The sequence below is a fragment of the Anastrepha obliqua genome, chromosome 1 (assembly GCF_027943255.1).
Source record: "Anastrepha obliqua isolate idAnaObli1 chromosome 1, idAnaObli1_1.0, whole genome shotgun sequence".
In the NCBI taxonomy this organism is placed as follows: Eukaryota; Metazoa; Arthropoda; class Insecta; order Diptera; family Tephritidae; genus Anastrepha; species Anastrepha obliqua.
In genome coordinates this window covers 153,349,252-153,369,087 of record NC_072892.1, presented here as the reverse complement: position 1 = coordinate 153,369,087, position 19,836 = coordinate 153,349,252, and the positions used below count along the sequence as shown (strand labels likewise).

The 19,836-nt window shown below is 37.3% G+C and overlaps 1 protein-coding gene across 1 annotated transcript; it reads left to right on the top strand.

Moving 5' to 3' along the window:
- Positions 1-419: 419 nt before the first annotated feature.
- On the top strand, positions 420-19,762 carry LOC129253205 (uncharacterized). The gene is made up of 4 exons (XM_054891486.1): positions 420-1,311; positions 14,280-14,640; positions 14,774-15,066; positions 19,414-19,762. Exons 1-4 carry the CDS (start codon positions 744-746, stop codon positions 19,488-19,490), a joined length of 1,299 nt encoding a protein of 432 aa, XP_054747461.1. The 5' UTR covers positions 420-743; the 3' UTR covers positions 19,491-19,762.
- The last annotated feature ends 74 nt before the right edge of the window (positions 19,763-19,836 follow it).

Here is a 19,836-nt window from a genome sequence, read left to right as displayed (position 1 = left end):
TGCTACACTTTGTTGTTGGTGTTGGAGCTAATGTGATGAATGCTCGTGATTGCAAATGTGATTTGTGCTCTATGTGTACGTATTGTTGCATGCCACATTTATAACTGATACTTGCAAATTGTAGACATGTTAGCTGATACGCTTGCAACAACAACAACCGCAAGACTGCAAAGGCGATGTAAATGAATATTAAAACGCGAAGATTGTAATAAAATAAAAATGGTAACAAAATTATTGTCTAATTAATATACAAATGCACATATATATCTATGTGTGTGTGTGTAAGTTTATTACTGCACAGATAGACATAGTCAGATAAGTTAGTGCGGCCTTGATCGCGGGCAAAGACAATAAAACTGAGTTGCATGCACAGCCGAGTGTTTAGTCAATCCGCATTGTGCCACAAAAGACGTGCGCGCTCGCATTCTATCGCCACAAACGCCGCAAACTAACAAATATAGTAAAAAGTATATTCGTTTAATTGCCTCATAAAGTGGTGCACAAACCATAAATCTGAGTGTTTGATAGCCAACGGGGCAAACGTGCAGCCGCACAGTCCAATGTCAAGGACACTCGCGTTGCATTAGCGGCAACGACAAGTATATTTACAACGCTCCTCCCAAAAACAAGATAATACAAAAAAAAAAACAAAAACACATATACGTCCCCACACACGCACACAAACGGTCAGTAGAGAATCCTTAAGTCGAAAAGTGCTAATCAAAAATTGCAACGTTGGCGCCATGTCGAACCGGAATAGTGGCGCGTTTGCGGCCTCCGTGTTCTGCTTTATTTTATTGCTTTGCCTACAAATCTCCGCCGTACGTCCAGCGATACATACGCGTGCCTCCTCGGCGGCCAACAGCAATGCCATCGATGAAGGCGCTGCGGAGGCAGAAGATAATGACTCAGTGGTAGCTAATGAGCTGCCGATTAGAAAACATCAGCAGCGCCATCAGAAGCCTGCCGACGTGGTAAAAAGGGACTTTTCGGAAAAAATGTCATCGCAATGTGCCAATAATGCCAGTTGTCTTCACACATTAGCTAATGACATGCTTCTGGCTTACAAGAGTGGTGAAACTATTAGTTTGGGATTTATGGATTTGGCCAAATTACCACCGCTGGCGGATAAGGACCGGGAAAAGTTGAATGCGGCGGAGACAGGTCGCGGCATTTCTAGTTTCATTGACTTTATTAGTGGAAATGCAATTCGTATACCAGTGGGACCAATGGTGTTTAGCGTGCAACGCGCGGAGGATGATGGAAATTACATTGAAATTGCTTTGCTGAAGAAGGCTAGTGGCGGTCAAGGTAGTGTTACAGAGAAGATTTATTGAGTGGTGCGGCTATGAAGTTGGCTTAACAAAGTGTGTTGATTAACTTTTATTCAAGTGTGATGTGAAGAAAAACCCACAGAGTCGGAGAAAATACTAACAGTGAAAATAAAAAAATATTATATTCTTTGGGCTTGCCGAAGTGTTTCGTAAGCTACAGAAAAACGATTATTGTAGAAGAAACCATATTTAGTAAAACCCTTCTACACACCAGATATTGTTAGAAATAAGTTTTTACATTGCATTTGAAGAAAATAGAGAACAGTGCGTTTTGATATTGAAATTTGAAAAGTCGAGTCAAGAAGCACAGAAGATATTTGGTAGCTCCTAAACAACTCAGCTAAAAAGCCCATTGTATTTAAAGCTCTGGAAAGTGAAAGGGTAGATAGTGAAGGAGGAAAGCAGAGAAGTAAAGAAGGAAAATATAGGATAGAATAGAGACATAGAAGTAGTTAGACCTGTCAGAATTTTCCAGATTCTTTGGTAAATTTGAAAATATCCTTCAGTTTGAAAGAACTAATTTTACTCTTTCTTATGATATCGGAACCCATAAATCGCAGCCTCGCTCTAGCAAATGCAGTACACTCTCAGAGAAAATGCTCAGTGCTATCCGCCTCTAAGAAGAAAGACAGACAAATCGGGTGCTCAGCATTTCCAAAGGCGGTCATATGTTGACCCCATAGCAGAATTCCATTCAACATTTATTATTTACTAAGAGGTTGTGAGTAACTCACAGTCACAGCCACTTAGATGCCTGACTATTGTACCTCTCAAAAGTGCTTCCCTCTCTTGTCAAGCAAACAGTTCCGATTCACCTGTGATACATTTTTGCTGACAACTGCACCTCCTAATGTTCCCAAAGATTCAGAGTCTCAACAATACTTGGATCGGCATCCACAATAATCGCCCTCGAATCGAAGCACAGGTACCTTATCCGACTGACGAGTGGACTTTCACATATGTATTTGAAGGCAATCTAATCACTTGCTGGGCACATTTCACTTAATGTCCCAGTTCTAGTGTGGTACTAGTTCAAGTGAATGAAATAGTCCGCTAATCACGTTTTCCCAAAACTAGCAGCTTAATCCGCTGCGTCTACCGTTAAGGAACATTTCAGACTGCTTGCAGGAGTTAAGACTGTGCCAATGTTAAAAATTTCTATATGTAGTTTTGAAAATCAAATATCTTCGGTTGTTCTTAGCATTATTATAGTTTTTTAGTTAAATATTTTGGATAAAATATACTTAAAAAAATATTAAATTTTTATTTTTTTTTAGGGTTAAAAAAAGTTGTAATTTTGAATTTAAAAAAATTTTAATTTTAAATAAATATAATTTTAAATTAAAAATTTTTAGACTTCGCTAAAAAAATTTGATTTTAAATTACAAACAAATTTGTACAACTTTTGAGAAATGATCTTTTTAGAAAATTTAGTGAAAAGATTTTTTTTTTAACTTTTAGAAAAAAAAATTAAAAAACAAATTTTTTGATGAAAATTTTTGAGAGAATATTTTTTTTGATGCTTAAAAACACCTTACTCGGGTAAAATTTGATTTTGAATTAAAAAAAAATTGCTCCAACTTTTTAGAAATGGTTTTTCTTAGAAAATTGAGAAAAAAAAAAGGTTTTTTAGACAAAACATTTAGAAAAAAAATTAAAAAAAAATTTTTTTGTTGAAAATTTTTGAGAGAATAGTTTGTTTTTTTGTTTCTTTAGAAGAACATCCTACTCGGATTTTTTCATTAATAGCTGAGATTTAAGGTAAAATATCTTCGGTTATTTAGTTTTTTCATTAAAAGCTGAAATCATGTTCAATCAACTATGTGTCCAGCGAACAACTGAAAAATCAGTGCAATGTAGCGATCTAGCGTACTCATAATATAGGGTGGCGCACAGTTAATCATCTCATCACAAGATTTATAATTTTTGCAAATGCCGTCAGTCGTATTTGACACTTGTGAACAAGACAGCTGGAATGTACAAAAATGCTTGCCTTGCAGTGCGCAATAGTAATTTTGACCTGGTTACTTTGACGGGTGTAAATTACTCATTTAATTTTATTTTTGAATAATTTTTTACTGAATAGTGTGTGATGGAAATTCCTTTTGAATTGTTTTTAGAATTCCATAAAAAAAATTAAATTTTGAATTAAAAAAAAAATTTTTTTATAACTCTTAAGAATTAAAAAAAAAAATGTTACAACTTCTTAAAATATTTCCGACATTTTTTTGTAAAATATTTAGAAAAAAAAATTTCCATATTTTATATATTCTGAAAAAACGTTTTCTTACCTTCACATATACGTAATGACGCTTCGATTGATTTGCAACCGGACGTAACAATCAAGGCGACGCAAAATTAAGCATTCAATTTCGTTTTTCAATAGTTTTTTTACTAAATAAAAAAACTGAATTTGAGTGATGAAAATCTTTATTTTGCCCTCCATTTCTCCTCTTTTTGTACATTCCAGCTGTCTTGTTCACAAGTGTCAAATACGATTGGCCTACGACGCCATTTGCAAAATTATAAATCATATAATAGGGTGATTAATTGTGCGCCACCTTGTACAAGTACATTTGCTAGTGCTGCGCTAGAGCACTGTTTGACACTGATTTTTCCTTAGTTTGCTGTACTTATCTGATTGAGCATAATCTCAGATATTACTGAAAAAAAAGAGAAAAGAGACAGGCTTTTTCACAAGGTTTTCACATATGACGAAAAAAAATTTCCAATTTTAATTAAGTGAAAAAAATTTTAAAAATATGCAATTTAGAAAAATTTTTTTTATTGAAAAATATTTTTTTTTGCCTAAAACTACCGAAGTTATTTGACTTTAAAAAACTCCATGCCAAAATTTTCAACATTGAATAAATCTCACAAGTATACAATTTTTTTCAAAACTCTTTGAGTTCATCTCTCTTCCTATTCAAGTCCACAAATAAGCAAATTTTCCGAAAAATTTAATACGATGTCAAAAATACTTGGAGCATTTGGCTTGGCTTGAAACGCTCAGTATTTCTGTGATACACATCGGCTTTTTAGAGATTTTTCCGCCCCTGCAGCCGTAAATAGCCGAAGAATTTCCTCACCAAACCAGCCCTTGCAAGTGTATAAACTTTTTCTTTATTCTTGGTGTCCGTGTATTCTGGCAACCTCATACCCTACAAGACACCCTACAAGATAGTTGACTATCATATAAGCACTCATATTATCGTCATCACCATCCTCATCCAACTATACATTTTTGTTCTAGCCATGTGAAAGTTCTGATAGTTTCCCCTTGTCGGTGTGATATTCTATCTCTCTTTACCGTACGGCTACGGCGGTTGCTTAGTATTGAATATATAAAAAATAAATAAACCCATTAATTACGGAAAGTAAAACTTAAGGCTCACTGACTACCAAGGTGTGCCACTCAATATTACCCGATTGACACAAAATCTTTTTTAATCTCTAAAAATCTTACTCAATGGCATTAATAACAGTACGGGTATTATTTATAATTTATTTATTTATCATTCCTTTTTTCAAAATAATATTGGTAAATGTGCACTTCCTTTTACAGTACGCTTTGTTAGCTTATTCTTCTCATCCAATTCCTTAAAAAGTTAATGCTCGTAGTATTTCTGCCAAGCACAAATAATTTCCAAATAATCTATACAAAAGAATTTCCAGCGCTTGAACTTTGCGTGGACATAAATTTCTATTGGCGCATAATACTCGCACACCTGTGTGGCTCACACGCGGACCATATCCACAAACTAGAAAATATTAAATAAGCTGTGCACGTGTGCGAAGGTGAAAAGTCGTGTGCGCATTTTCCACACATATTAAGATGTTTATGGCAGTTCAATAGCAAACTTTAAGATAAGTGAGGCGAAATTTATGAGGGAATATGCCATTGAATTGCTGTGAATTATGCGTCACAAACATGCTCATCGTCGTTACCACGAAAGGGCATTCATTGCACACACGTGGGCATACTTTTCAATTATCCGCTTCGCAAATGCGAATAAATGAATGTATCGGGAGGTATTTCGTTGGGAATATATTTCGTATGGAATGAAAATTCTGATTTTTTTTGTTCCGCTCAAAATTGAACTACTAGATATTAGATTAGATAAGTTTGATTAATTTTTTTTATTATGAAAATGTATTATATAAGTACATAAATATCTTAAAAACTACTTTTTAAAGAATATACGGCAATGACCCAAATGGTCGTCTGTCGGAAAAACACAATTAAATTGGCATTGCTAACCAAATTTGTTCCAAATAAAATGCGCAAAGCGTAATTATTTAGTCCTGCCATAAGCTCTGTTCCAAGTTAAGTCCAATATAGATATGAAATTATAATATAATACTTTTTTTACTGAAGTTAATTTTATTTAAACATATAAATATTTAAAAAAAAATTAATTTTCATTCGAAATGGTCAAACGATTTTAGCTATTGCAGCACGCGCTTCCACGGATATTGAAGTCGCTGCTCGAAGCAAATATTGTCTGTCACTCCCCAAATTTCTCTGAGGTCTCCACAAACTGCAGTCCTATGGATTCAGGTCTGGACTTTCAGACGGCCAACCTTCCGCAGTTATGAACCCGGGAATATTGTTTTTGAGCCCCTGCTGGGTGGTTTCTACCTTACGGGCTGGAGCGGAACCTTGCTGGAAGATCCCTCGCTCTCCATTGAAGAGAGTACTGGTCAACTGCTTCACCACGCCTTATTAGACATCCTCTTGGTACATTTTTGCCCCGATCTTAATCCTTTTTTCACAGAAATAAAGAGATATAACGCATTTACAAGACACTCGCCACCAAACCATTACGGAGGCTGGATAGTGGCCACGCGTAACTCTTGGAACAACATTTTTTACATCTTTAGAAGTTTTAACATATATTTTGTCGTTTTGCTTATTAAAAACGTCTTCATCTGTGAAAAGATTATTTGCATGGCCGTTGATCGCGTACCACCGAAGAAGCTGCTTGCATCTCCCGAGCCTAATTTTCTGCATTGTCAAAGATGACCAGCTGAGCGACGCAAGGCTTTCATCTCGAGTTAGTCTTGACGTGGATCTGGTCGATACATTAATTTACCTGGGCATGCTTTCTGTTTTCTAAGGGGATTTCGGAGAATTCTTTCTCGAACGGCTTTTATGGCTGCACTGGCTCGAGCCACGCGAGGACGACCACTTCTTTTTCTGTCTATCACGTCAGACGTTTGGAAAAAACCACTACGGTAAACAAACATTCTCCAAATATTAAGTTTTTCCAGCAATTTGTAAAACTCACTTGCACTTTGGTCACACTTTTGTAATGCGATTTTCTTTAACTCCCCACTCCATGTTAATAAGCGAAATTTGCTACGAAACTGAGTAAAATTTATGAGTAGACAAAGCAAACGAACAAAAGAAAAAGTAACGTAACTTTTTTCTGCGAACTTGTTCTTGTCGTATGCATTGTAGAATTTGCTACAGAATTTATGGCAGGACTGAGTACGTAACGAGAGCTAAAGTTGACTAGGGGGTTTCAGCGGTCTACCTGTAGATCTCGAAAATTTAGGCTATTAGGGTGTTTTCAGGAATTTTTTTTTTTTTCAATAAAAAAATGAAGAACTATATTTAAATTTTTAGACTATTTATTTAACTTCTCTTACATACAAAAATAAAATAGACATTTTTTTTTTAATAATTTTAAAAATGGCGCTGAAGTTGACCCTCCCGGAAAATTGGACCTGGACGGTGTAGTCCATTTTGGCTCGTCTATTTATCTAAAACATAAAAACTAAAAAAAAATATTAATCAGTATGACTATAACTATGTCCCGTACGGGAATAAAATAAAGTTGACAAAATGGCGAGTTGTTGAATTTGACACTCTAAAAATTGTGTTCTTTTTTCCAATTTTTTAATCAAAAAATACGAAATAATATAATTGAGATAATAATATGATTCTAGTACGGGCGATAGCCATTGATGTTATGAACAACATATTAAAATTTCAGACGATTCGGTTGAACAGTGTGTTTTTTAACAACACCAGGTCGAAAACAGTAGTTTTGAGATACTTGAGTTTAAAATTTTGAGACACGGCCGCGTGACGAATCTGACTCTACCTACTAAAACGGCTGTCGAATCGAAAATACTGGGAATACCCTTCCAAAAATTTTACAGTATATTCTTAAAAGCCTATACTTTCGAAATATTAAAAAATCCATACATATCTTTGGGAACTGCTTCCTTTTTAGTAGAAGTCGGAGAACATATTTTTAGTAGTGGCAATAATCTTTTGGTAGTAGCTTCAATGAAAATGTATACTTTCATGCATATACATATACATAAATTTAATTAAATAAAAAAAAAATAGTAGTTTACAAGTCAAATTGTTAAAGACGCATGATTCAAGTTTCTTCTAATCAATATTAGATATTGATTTCTTCTAATCAATATTAGATATCAACCCACATGGCAAATGAAAAAATAAGGATTAAAAATTCGCATTTATTCAACATATTCAAGATGCACGTCAGGTGCAGAAATGTATCACTTCAAGAACTTCTTCTTCTTTATTTGCTATTCGTAATCGATATTGGTAAGTGATTATACAATTTAAAAGTAATTAATTTTTTTTTGTTTTTTTTTTTAATACAAATTTTGAACTTGATTTGAATATCTTTGAATATTTGAAAATAATTCGCGGTCTCTAGCTGCTTCCCAGGGGGAACCCACACGTTGTATACCGATCCACTGCCTTATACTCCTCAACCAGAAAAGTGCTTAAGCCCGATACCTCTTCTTCCTTCAATCTTGGCCTGCACAATGAGTTGCAACAGTTCATATTTCGGACTCCCTAGAATGTACCCCAAATATGAAGTTTCTCTTCGTTTGATGCACTTGAATAGTTGAACAAGTGGCAATCATTTGGCCTACCGTGTCATGGTCACTGCTGATGGAAATATTCAACAATGCTGAGTGCAAAGTTTATATCACATTCTTAATGACAATATGAAAAAGTTGGTCGAAACATTTGTACACGAGTATATGGGATTTTGCAGCTTCTTGTAGCTAATGGATTTCGTGGCTTAATTAAACAAATAGTTATTCTGTACACTCTAGTATTTCTGTATGTTGTTGCTGAAGTGGTTGAGTATTTGTGTTGAAATACTCCTAATTAACAACTAGCGCCGTGTTACTACCACTGATATCGTGTGATGTCTGTTTTTTTTTTTTTTTTTTTTGTTTAAATCAGATCCATTTCGTTTATATCGCCATGGCGAGAGAGCGAAGTGTTGCTCTGGCTAGCCCTGGAGATTCGTATAAGTAATGAAAAAGACTTTCTTTCATGTCCTCCGCCTGACAGCTTCTGCAGATGTGATTGAAAGGAAGGTTAAGTCTGGCTGTATGATCCACTACCTTCCAATGATTTGTAAGCATCTCAGTGATACGGGAGATGCTTGGGCGAGAGCATCCTATCTGATAATTCGTCCTCTGGATGTTGTACCTCGGCCATGTTTTTCTTGTTGAGTTCTTTGGGCTAAAGCAAAGTAGTGTGCAGGAATGGATGTTTTTATTATGTTAAATGGGGTAGCAACTGCCATCGCTCCTGTTATGTCTTTACCCTCTATATTCCTATGGCCGGGAAACCGTATCAGAGTAATTTTGTTTCAAGCAATTCTAGTTCTTCTCTGCATTGTGAAATTAATTTGGATGAAATGGAGTTGGAGTCTAAGGCCTTGAAAAGTTAGCTGTTTTTTTTTTTGTCGGGACAGACTACCAAGTACAGCACTCAGACGCAATTAAATCTATTGTACTGCACCCGGATTCCCTTCTTAATTATCTTTAAATCCGTAGAAATCTGAATCGTTACCCGCGATACCCACGTGCTCCGGGACCAAGTTAGCATCAGGCTATTATGTCTACCGACATACTTCAGCCTAGATTTACAGGACTCAACTAGCCTTGAAGTGGATGGGGGGCTGTCTAAGGCCATGAGCGCAGCTTGGCTGTCGCAGTATACGCATACAGATCTGCCTCTCCATTTGTTTTTCACAACAAAGTTCATCGCTTCTTGAACAGCACACACCTCCCCTTAAAACACAGATGCATACATTGCAAGAGCAAAGTGCAGTTTTGTCCCGCTGGATTCCACGTAGAGCCGTGCTTTGTTCTGGAGCCATCCGTGAAAATCCGAAAACAGTGTTTGTCGGGCTCGTTTTCTGAGTTTGCCCACAGTTGAGCCTCTGGCAGCACCACACTGAATCTCTTGTCAAACTCGACTCTGGATGGCATGGAGTCAAGGGGAATAGCGAGGCTCGTTGAATCGAAGTCCATGCCTACTCTGTTGTCCAATGCCGGACAGGGGCGGTACCACTTCCCATTGTGTTTCAGCAGGCATCAAGTGGTGGTAGACTAATCAGAGCAACTAACTCTTGCACCAATTTCTTTGTAATGTTTTAGTGATTCACAAGCTTCCCTGCCTGGAACATACCGCCATAGTCAGGAAGTGGAATTGATTTGGATAATTTGAGCGGCTCCGAATAGAGGCAAGCTCGCACACCACAGTTCATCTTAGAACCACCAGTGTAGATTTTAAAGTCGAGTCTACCAATCACCTTCCTCTAATCGGCTCTCGGTTTTTTTTTTTTTTGTATACTCAACGATGACGGAGATATTTAACATCAATATGACAAATCGAAATTGATGTAGTTTGTAGTCACAGTTGATGCAAATATTGATCAGAAATAAGTTATTTTCTTAACGTCTTATAAACAACTTTGTTATATAATATTTTTACTACTATTCGAACTATTGCTGCGCTATACAGGACGTCAAAGATATCCGATTTATCAGTGATTTGAGAAATTTAGTTTTTACTAATTTTGCTTGAATATGAGCAATAAATAACATGGCGCTTTCAGGCATCACAAAATAATTGCCCATTTTGAGCTTTTCTATCGCGAGAAATGCAATTGTGTCATCATTTGTTTTGCTCCTACAAGTATATTTTTTGGATTTTGCTAAAAAGTCCACTAACTCTCAAAATGAAAATATTGAAAGCATTCGTAAATGGATTATAAAGACACTTTTATTTGTGTAAGTTTCCATTACTCACTTCCAACCAGGGTTGGGCATAGTGCGCTAAATAATTAATGCAATAAGCGGATTGTTGAAACACTGAAAAATAGTGAAAGTGCAATTCGGTGATAGCGCAAATGTCCAACCCTGCCTCCAAATTATAGGCCTGGCACAATGGGTCCGTGGCGTCCGATGCGGCAACACATTTGACTGACGTGATGTGTAAAACGCACCGCTGACCCAGTAAAAACAAAAAAATAAATCCAGATGTTCTTGTGATGTTTCGTTGTGTTGGTTTTTGTTGGTTCTGAAATATATTATAAATTAATGCTTGTTGAAGTAAAAGACGATTTTAATAGAATTTATGGTTGTCGTAGACGGTGGGTGCAAACACAACTTCGAGATCGGAGCGCACATTCATCTTTCAGCACAACTTGGTTAAGCCCAGCCTTTTCAATACTCTTTCAAGCTTTTATTGAAAATATAAAATGTGTATTTGAATTGAGGCAATTAATTCAAATTCCATTTATTTTCTGCATTTGATATAATAAAAAATACCATCGATAAAAATTTGTGCGATACAAAATTGTTCTTCTTTAAACAGATGTCTTTTTCGCTGAACTTGCCGTACGGCAAGGCATAAGTAAAAAGTTGCCAGTTTTTGTGTATTCCTGCATGACTCACGCCGCACGCATGGGGCTCCTTCGACCCAAATATAAATAATACGAGTATATCTTGCTGCCAGTCAAATTCGTTACCACAACGGACCCGTTGTGACGACCCTCTTATGTGCATCTCCGTTATAAAGTTTTTTTTGTAATACAAACATAGATACAATACAAAATATGTAACACTGTTTGTTGACACTGCAACTACAACACATAAACGAGCAGCACAATTCTGGGATCATAAAGAGAATTTTGCGAAGAGATTTTCATAGATCCTTCCTTAAGTTAAGAACCATCATGTCAGATCTTGTGCTTTGATACGATGGAATCGTCGGGTTAGGCCTGTTAGCTTGTTAGCTTCCTCATCCACGTGCCTTTAAAGCCTGAGGGAGTGAGCTTTTGCTTGTTTTTTAATTTCTTCAACAACTGTAGGGATATTGAGGCCAGTTGAGAATATCTCGAAGTATTTTATTCTGGAGTCGTTGAAGTATATTTATATTACTTTGACTGGCGCAACCCCATACTTGCGCGCCATAGGACCACACAGGCTTTATAATTTGTTTATATATATATAGATATTTTGTTATATATTCCGGGTCGATTTGTGGGGAGGCAAAAAAATCGCCCATTGCTCTGTGAAAATCATATTCTAGGGATTAAAATAAGAAACTTTGCCGAAGGAACCATTCCTCTAAAACGAATTCTGATGACCCCCAATTTGGGTCGAACTTTTTAGTTTCTTTTCTCATGTAAAGGCCAAAAATGGTGATATTTTGAAATGATTGTATGGGGAACCAGGGGGTGTGCCACTGGCATGGGTGGATCGGCCGTCCAAAGTTAGTGGGGGTCGGTCATACATTTGGACTCGATTGGAGCACTCTAAATGGGTCAAAGTGGGATTTTTCGTTCGACCCAAATTGGAGAACATCAGAATTCGTTTTAGAATGGTTCCTTCGGCAAAGTTTCTTATTTTAATCCCTAGAATACGATTTTCACAGAGCAATGAGCGATTTTTAAATCGTCCCGCCCTAATATGCATAGCTTTGATCTTCGTCCAATTAACCATTTCATTTTTATTATTATATCTTCAGATGGATTTCATGCCGTTTAAGTTTTATATGCTCTTTCAATCGAAGCTTAGGATCGAGCGTTATGCCAAGGTATTTTGCAGTGTTTGCATGTGGAATTGCGGCACCTAGCAGTATTATTGGATACTGATTCACTTTTTTGTTGGCCAAGTCTTCGTACATTCTTCAATAGCGTTTTTTGCAAGTTGAAGTTTGGCTGCAACTTCTTCAGCTCTTTTTCCAATTGCTAGGATGGCAGTGTCGTCGGCAAAAGTGACGATCAAGCTATTCGGGGGTATCAGCAAGTCTATGGTATATAGAAGGTAAAAGATTGGATCAAGAATGTTTCTTTGCGGAACACCAGCATTTATTTCTTGAAGGTCGGAATATTTGTTTCCTCACTTAACGCGAAAGTAGCGTTCGCTCAGATCCGTCATAAAGTGCTAATAAAAAAATGAATTTCGTAGATGAAGTAGATTTTATGGTGACTTTGCTTACATGATTTGAAACGCCGTTTATAAGTTTAATTGACACAAAAGCAAAATCAGTTACTTTTAAAAATCATAAAAATATACTCTTTTTATATGCATGCGGAAAATGCTCCCTAGAAATATATGGACTGTTATTCGGTGTGTTTCACATACATACATATACGCACTGTCAGAAAATTGTAGCCCTTCTAATTTAGAGTGCTCTGAAGGCGCTGAGATATTCCTTATCTTTCGACAGGGAACCGATATTTACAGCTTTATGAGCAGGCGGTATAGATGAGATAGATTTTGTGCCAAAAGATTCATTTGTTTATTTGAACTTCATTAGGTTAGGTTAGCCAAGTTGCTCTTCTAAGACAAGACACTCCTAACCTCATACCCATTCTCATATCTGCATTTGATTTCCATCCCCTAACTAAGTTGCTTAAGCCACTTACTATATATCTTTTTAATGAGGTAACTAGTCCCTCCAGTGAGACATTTTGCAGTTTTCTCAGGTCTTCAAAGAAAAAATCGCCAAGATATTTGGCTTGGCTTCTTTGAAGGCAGTCGGTACAACAACTCAATTTCTTCTTCACTTCACCTCATTGCGAGGTACAGCTCCTTTCTGGTAATTGGTTTTTAGATTAGTTATATCTACCCACCTCTACTCTGTTAGATAGCATATTGACATATCCGTACGTCTTTTCTTTTGTACCTATGTTCGTCAACGCTGAATGTATGGATCTCACATCAACATTATTGAAAACTCCATCGATGTCCAGAAAAGCCGCCAATGGAGGGTTTTGAGAGATTTCTCTATTGTTCCAAAAGCTTCGTGCAGTACTGTTTTTACAGACTTACCCTTCTGGTATGTTCATGTTGTGCATTTCTGAAGTTCTCGGCACTAAGGGAGCTATATAGATCAATCAGTCTTTCCAATGTTTTGAGTAAAAGCGAAGTGAGACTAATGGGTCTGAAATCATTCGCAGTATTATGACCCAATTTTCTTCTATAAGTTAGGGATATACCCTGGAGATTAGCATATATCCCAAAATATTTTAACTAACTATAATCGTTCTTATTGACTGCTGCAGCATCATGGGTATTATTTCATCAGCTCCTCTGTGCAGATTACCTCTAGTCTCTCCCTTGCAATTTCTTCTACCTGAATTCCATAAGGCCTAGAACTTCATGCGTTATTCGTCTATTCTTGGCAACCAGAGGACTTAGTTTGTAGGAGATATTCATGTGTTTCCTGCCCTGTTTCTGTGAAGCTGCCAATCGGTATTTGCAAAAAACTCATTTTGCAGGGTTTCTTGGAGAAATATTTTCTAAGTCTTGAGAATTCAGATATGTCCTCCAATTCTCCACAAAAACTGGTCATAATTAGTAATGCCTATTTAGAAGGCGCATCAAAGTTTGTTCGAAGGAATAAGTAATGCGAAAGATTGACAGCAATCAAAACAGATAATTTATTCTATTATATTTCTGAGAACCGAAATACTTTTAGATACCCTTTATTTATGGAGCGGCCGCCGTAGCCGAATGGGTTGGTGCGTGAGTACCATTCGGTAAAGTCCGGGTTCACTAAACACCAAATGATAGATAAATATATATGCACGCATGAAACTGTAACCTAATCACTTCTTCTCACCTATCTTGCAGGTCGAGGCGGAGGTCTCGGTGGCGGTGGCGGTGGTGGAGGAGGTGATGGTATGCTTAGCGGCTTAGCGAGTATGGGTTCCTCGGGTATTGGTAGTGGCGGCAATGGCGGTGGCCTAATGGGAGGAGGTGGGAACGGCGGTGGCGGTGGAAATCGCGGACGTTTTCGAAAACAGAAACAGGATAAAAAACAGTTCCAAATGTATATACCAATGTACTTGGCGGCCACCACCTTCGGCTGGACTATGGTAGCGGCGAAGGCAGTTGGCTTATTGACGCTGAAGGCCTTAGCCGTTTCAAAGTTGGCATTCATTGTGGCGGCAATGGTGATTGTGAAAAAGCTGATGGACAATGCATCGGAAAAGTGAGTAAACTAATATACCCTCAAGTATTTGATATACATTAACTGGAATATGGACGGCATATTAATCTTGGAGCTAACATGAATTTATATTATAAAATTAATGATAACCAATCCTGCATATTCTCCCTTGTAGAATGATGTATCAATTCCCCGAACACACACCCTACATGATGCCCTACAGTATGGAGTATGGCATGCATCCCGAAATGGCTTCCGGTGGCGAAATGTACCCAGCCGCAATGCAATTGGCCGCAGCGCCTATGCAACATCATGGCGGTGGCCATTCCGGACTCGAAAGCCTCTCTGCGGAGAGCACTTTGCATCACAACATTGCAGATATGCAGAATAATACGCAGGTATTGGCAGCGCTGAATGCTGTGCACATGGGACCGAAAGTGAAGCGGGAAGACGCATGGTTGGGGAAGAGTGAGTATAGTACCTAGCTTGGTAATTGTTTAGGGACTGTCTTTGTCAAGATGTGTACATTCTCGACTTTTCTGCTATTTCGAATTTTTCCACATTCACAAATTTATAATCCCAGTTGGCCGGAGAAAACCATTACGCTTCGTTAACAATCCATTTAGGCGAAAATTTCGCAGGCATCCATTTTATGAATATTTGATGCGCGACAAAAGCTGGCGTCAACGCAGTGACGAAGAAATAGCGGTGAAGGTTGCTTTGGCTGCGGCGGCAGCAACAACCGAGCAGGAGGAGGAGGAGCAAGAGGAATTGGGAGAAGATGAGATATTCGATAAAGAGGAGAGTATTAAGGACACACTCCAGTTTTTGGGCATGCCACTCAAGAGGAAGAAAAGACAACACACATAGCCACCGTACAGTGATAATAATTAAATGAATGAATGCTGATGTACGAGTGCTCATAAAATATTTACTATGCCTCTCCATATAGGTTCATTTGTATTAAGTATTCCTTTTGCCTTGAACCTGTGGTGGCATCGCGCGCATCACAATTTTTACTTTAAACATCAAAGTGCATTTCCATGTTTAGAGTTTCTGAAAAAATTACAACTTATTAAAAGAATCCCCAAGTGTATATGGGCTCCATGCCCTTGCAAATAAATCCTATTTGATGAGAGCGGAAATACGTTGCTATTAATTTACAAAAAAAAAAAAAAAAACACTGCAATACTAATGAACCAAAGAATAATGAGTAATCAAAGAATTTGTTTCTTGATATGTACGTGCATATTTACTTTATTATTTTTCTATTAATTTTTTTATTTATAATAATTGCTTTTTGTAGTGGCAATTTATCATGAAATCCACCCCGCTAAAAATGATAGGTTAGGTCAGGTTGAAGCTGTTGTCCACTGTGGACACAGTCAGGCTCATATCCCTTTGTGATGCCGTGTGGAGAAATTGTTCTTATCTCTCCTAAGTAGGTAGGTAGAGCGGCTGTCACAGTGGCAGACTTAGCCCTGTCGTAGATCCATTGTGATACCACTGGAACTTATCCTTACATTAAGCCTTATTTCTCCTAAAATCCGTGCGTATTTTTCAAAATTTTTAGGAGATCCCTGATTATGATAGCACACCAACATTTTGCCCAATTTGAGTATTTTTTTTAATTTCATATATTTTATTAGGTGCGCAACTAAGTACTCGCTGTTTTTTTGATGAAAATACAACTTTATTCTGAAAAAATGTTTACAAGTGAATCATTGAAAGTATTGCCCATCGCTGGCTACTACTTTGTCCCAGCTTTCTGGTAGATCTCGTAGACCGTCGCGGTAAAACTTTATCTTTTGAGGCTATCCACAGATAAAGCTTTTTTTGATGTCTTCATATGAATGGAACTGCTGGCCAGCTAGACCATGTGCCATCGATCGGAACAGGTGATAATCGGACGGCGCAATATCTGGAGAATATGGCAGGTGGGGTAGGATTTTCTGGATTTCATTTGGATTGCTGTAATGAATCCATTTTTCACCACCCGTCACGATGCGATGAAGAAAAACCTTCCTTTTTTGCCGCTAGAGCAGTTGTTCAGAGGCGAAAAAACGACTTTCAACATCGCTTGGTTTTAACTCATAAGGAACCCAAGTTCCCTGTTTCTGAATCTTTCCCAAAGCATGCAATCGCTTGGAAATGGATTGGCGGGTAACTCCTAATACTGAAGCAAGCTCTTCTTGCCTTTGACACGGATCCTCATTGAGCAATGCCTCCAATTCAGCGTCTTCGAAGATTTTTGGAATTCCTTCACGCGGGCGGTCGTCAACATTAAAATCATCGTCTTTGAAGCGACGGAACCAATCTCGGCACGTTGTTTTACTTAAAGCAGCATCTCCATAAACTTTTTGTAGCTCTCGATGTGCTTCAGCCGCCATTTTTTTTTTGAATGAAAGAGGAAAATCAACACTTCCCGCAAATGACGATTATTCGGCACAAAATCAGACATTTTGACAACCAAAAGTATATGATACCAGAACAAAATCACTAATGTGTCGAAGCAGTTTGTTTACCGTATGTCTAAGCTTGGTTTATGATGATTAGGTTATGTTAGAATCGACTAGCACATATGGTGGCATCTATTGACAAACAGCGGGAGCTTAGTTGCGCACCTAATAATAAACTATTTTGATATAATTTTAAAAGGGAATGACTGCATCGAATACTTCCGAATTTATATATTTTTTTATATTGCTTTCTTTCTGCTTAATTAAGGACTACCAGCCGTTTCAAAATTAACCCCTTAAGAGAGAGCTTAAATTGAAGATCGAGCGAGAAACTAATTTTTGTTTTATTTACAGTGTCGAAATAGGCACAAGTCGTAATAATATAACCCTTACTACCAGTAAGCTTGAACTATTAATATTAACTTTTCTGATAAGTAGAAGTGGTGATCAGCGAAAGCTTTTGAGTAAAGAGTTCCAGTTCAATTCGTTCGAAAAAACTCGTCCGCCGTTTTAAATTTTTAGAATCTGATATTAGATTCTTAACTAGTGGCCGAAAAAATCCTACTACAAGGGTTGCTTTTTACATTTCGCGCCAAATAATGAAAACGCTATTATATAATAATGGAAATGGCTTTCTTGTTTTTCAAAATATATGGTACTCCTTAGAAGTCAACAATTTCTTCAGGCGTTGACCTCGCATTTTAAGAATACAGGAATATGTTTAGGAATGCGGGATACTTTTATCAGAAGACCATAGGACTGGAAGATCGGAGGATTTTATTTAAATATAATTAGCGCGTACACCCTTTTTGGGTATTTGGCCGATCTTCTCCTCTTATTTGTGGCGTGCGTCTTGCTGTTGTTCCATAAATGGTAGGACTTACAGTTTCCAGCCCAACGGCTGATATTTTTTATAAGGAGCTTTTTCATGGCAGAAATACACTCAGAGGTTTGCCATTGCCTGCCGAGGGGCGACCGCTATGAGAAAAAACTTTTTCTTAATTTTGGTCATTCACCGAGATTCGAAACTACGTTCTCTCTGAAATCCGAATGGTAGTCTCGCAGCAACCCATTCAGCTACGGCGGCCGAATCGGAAAAATGCTAAGATAAATATTTTAAAATTAATCAAAAAACGTGGATTCTTCCATTATTTCAGACAGTCTTGTCACTTAAGCAAAAATAGAGAAACCCAATTTTTATCTACAGTCCGTGTCAGAAAAAAGGAACCGCGATTGTTCATGAAGTATAAAAGATAAATATTTAAATTTTTTTGACATAAAAGTATGAACAAAACTACGAGTAGCAATTACTCAATAAACCGGTAGCTTTCATAGCTTTGAACCAGCTTTTCTGCGTAGCTCGCCGACAAACAGGACTAGATTTTGCGAACTTGACGCACGAGTCGCTTTAAATCATGGACTGGCCATCCGGCAAGATGCGTTTTCATAATTCCCCACACATTTTCAATGGGGCTGGCGTCTGGGGACTGGGAAGGCCAGTTCAATACTGTGACGCCATTTGCTTGTTTTGTTGTTTCTCAATGTACTTTTCTGAGAGCAGTGGTTTTGATGATGTGGGACCGTAGGATATGTTCGCCTCCTTCAGTCGCCGTTCGATGGTGTTGATACTCACATCTATTCCCTTTTGGCAAGAACTGATCGTGCTTGGCAAAGTTAGTCACAAAGAAGGCTCCCGCTTAAAAAGTTGGAAGATCACTTTATCCTGCTTTGCTTAAAGCCGCGCTCGAAAAAGTCATCAACAGCTGATTCCATATCACAACAAACTTGTTTGATTTTTTAATCACTTTTGCAGCCGCTGTGTGAGATAACTTCGGCCCTTTCGAATGCGTGCATAAAAATACCGCTTCGATACGCTCCGCATACTTTTCACTCTTTTTTATTTCGTTGCGTTTACGGGAAAGTTTCGAACGACACTAACCTGAGTTAGCACTGGCATTGTAGCCCTTGAGTGGGACTATTATGCAGCAAAAAGCAGAACGAAATATTTATATCTTGAGGTTACAAGAAAAAAACCGGTTCTTTTCTTCTGACACACACTGTAATTTTATGATTATTTTAACGTCACTAGCTGCTTCTCTAATGAGAAATCAGCTAAAATCGCTCAGGTGAACATTTTTTTTGCGGACTGCGACCAAGAGAGTTCTAAGTAATGTACAAGGCGTGCTGAGGTACCCTATATTTTAAGGCTTTTCAAACATTTTATTTATTGTTCCATATTTTTCTAAGCAGTGATAGCTTGAATTCCAACTCAAATTGCTTAAGCAAGAATTTTATTTCTTTACTGCACATTCTGGTATGTGAATACAATTTTCTCTTTTTCTCATTCACTTTGCAGCAGCAGCTGGAGTGGGCGTGAGGCGGCCATTGGTTTACAACTACATACAGCCACATCACCCATACTATCGCGCCTGATACACGACACCGAAGCCTTTGTTAGCAAAATTCGCCACATAGAAAATTCCGAACTTTATTTTAGAAGTTGTATATGTAATTTGTTCAACATTCTTTGTTATAGATGAATTCTTTTTATTAATCTCTTTTTAATTGCAATCATATTAAAATGAAGAAAAAATACAAAAAAAAATATATATATATATTCCCTTATGAAAGATTTAAACTAAATGCTAATGCAGAAAACTTTAACACACATATTTGTTATATAATTGTAAGTTTGTAGTTATTGTTTTAGTAGAGCAAAAATATGTTAATTAGCAAAAAATGCTACAAAATCACAAAAAAAACAAGATATGTAACACAT

What these genes read in the sequence shown, in the direction of transcription:
- LOC129253205 (XM_054891486.1), top strand. Translation starts at nt 744, where the DNA reads ATGTCGAACCGGAATAGTGGCGCGTTTGCGGCCTCCGTGTTCTGCTTT. An exon ending in ATGGACAATGCATCGGAAAA is followed by an intron (nt 14,641 to 14,773) that starts GTGAGTAAACTA and finishes TCTCCCTTGTAG; the next exon opens with AATGATGTATCAATTCCCCG. An exon ending in AGACGCATGGTTGGGGAAGA is followed by an intron (nt 15,067 to 19,413) that starts GTGAGTATAGTA and finishes TTCACTTTGCAG; the next exon opens with CAGCAGCTGGAGTGGGCGTG.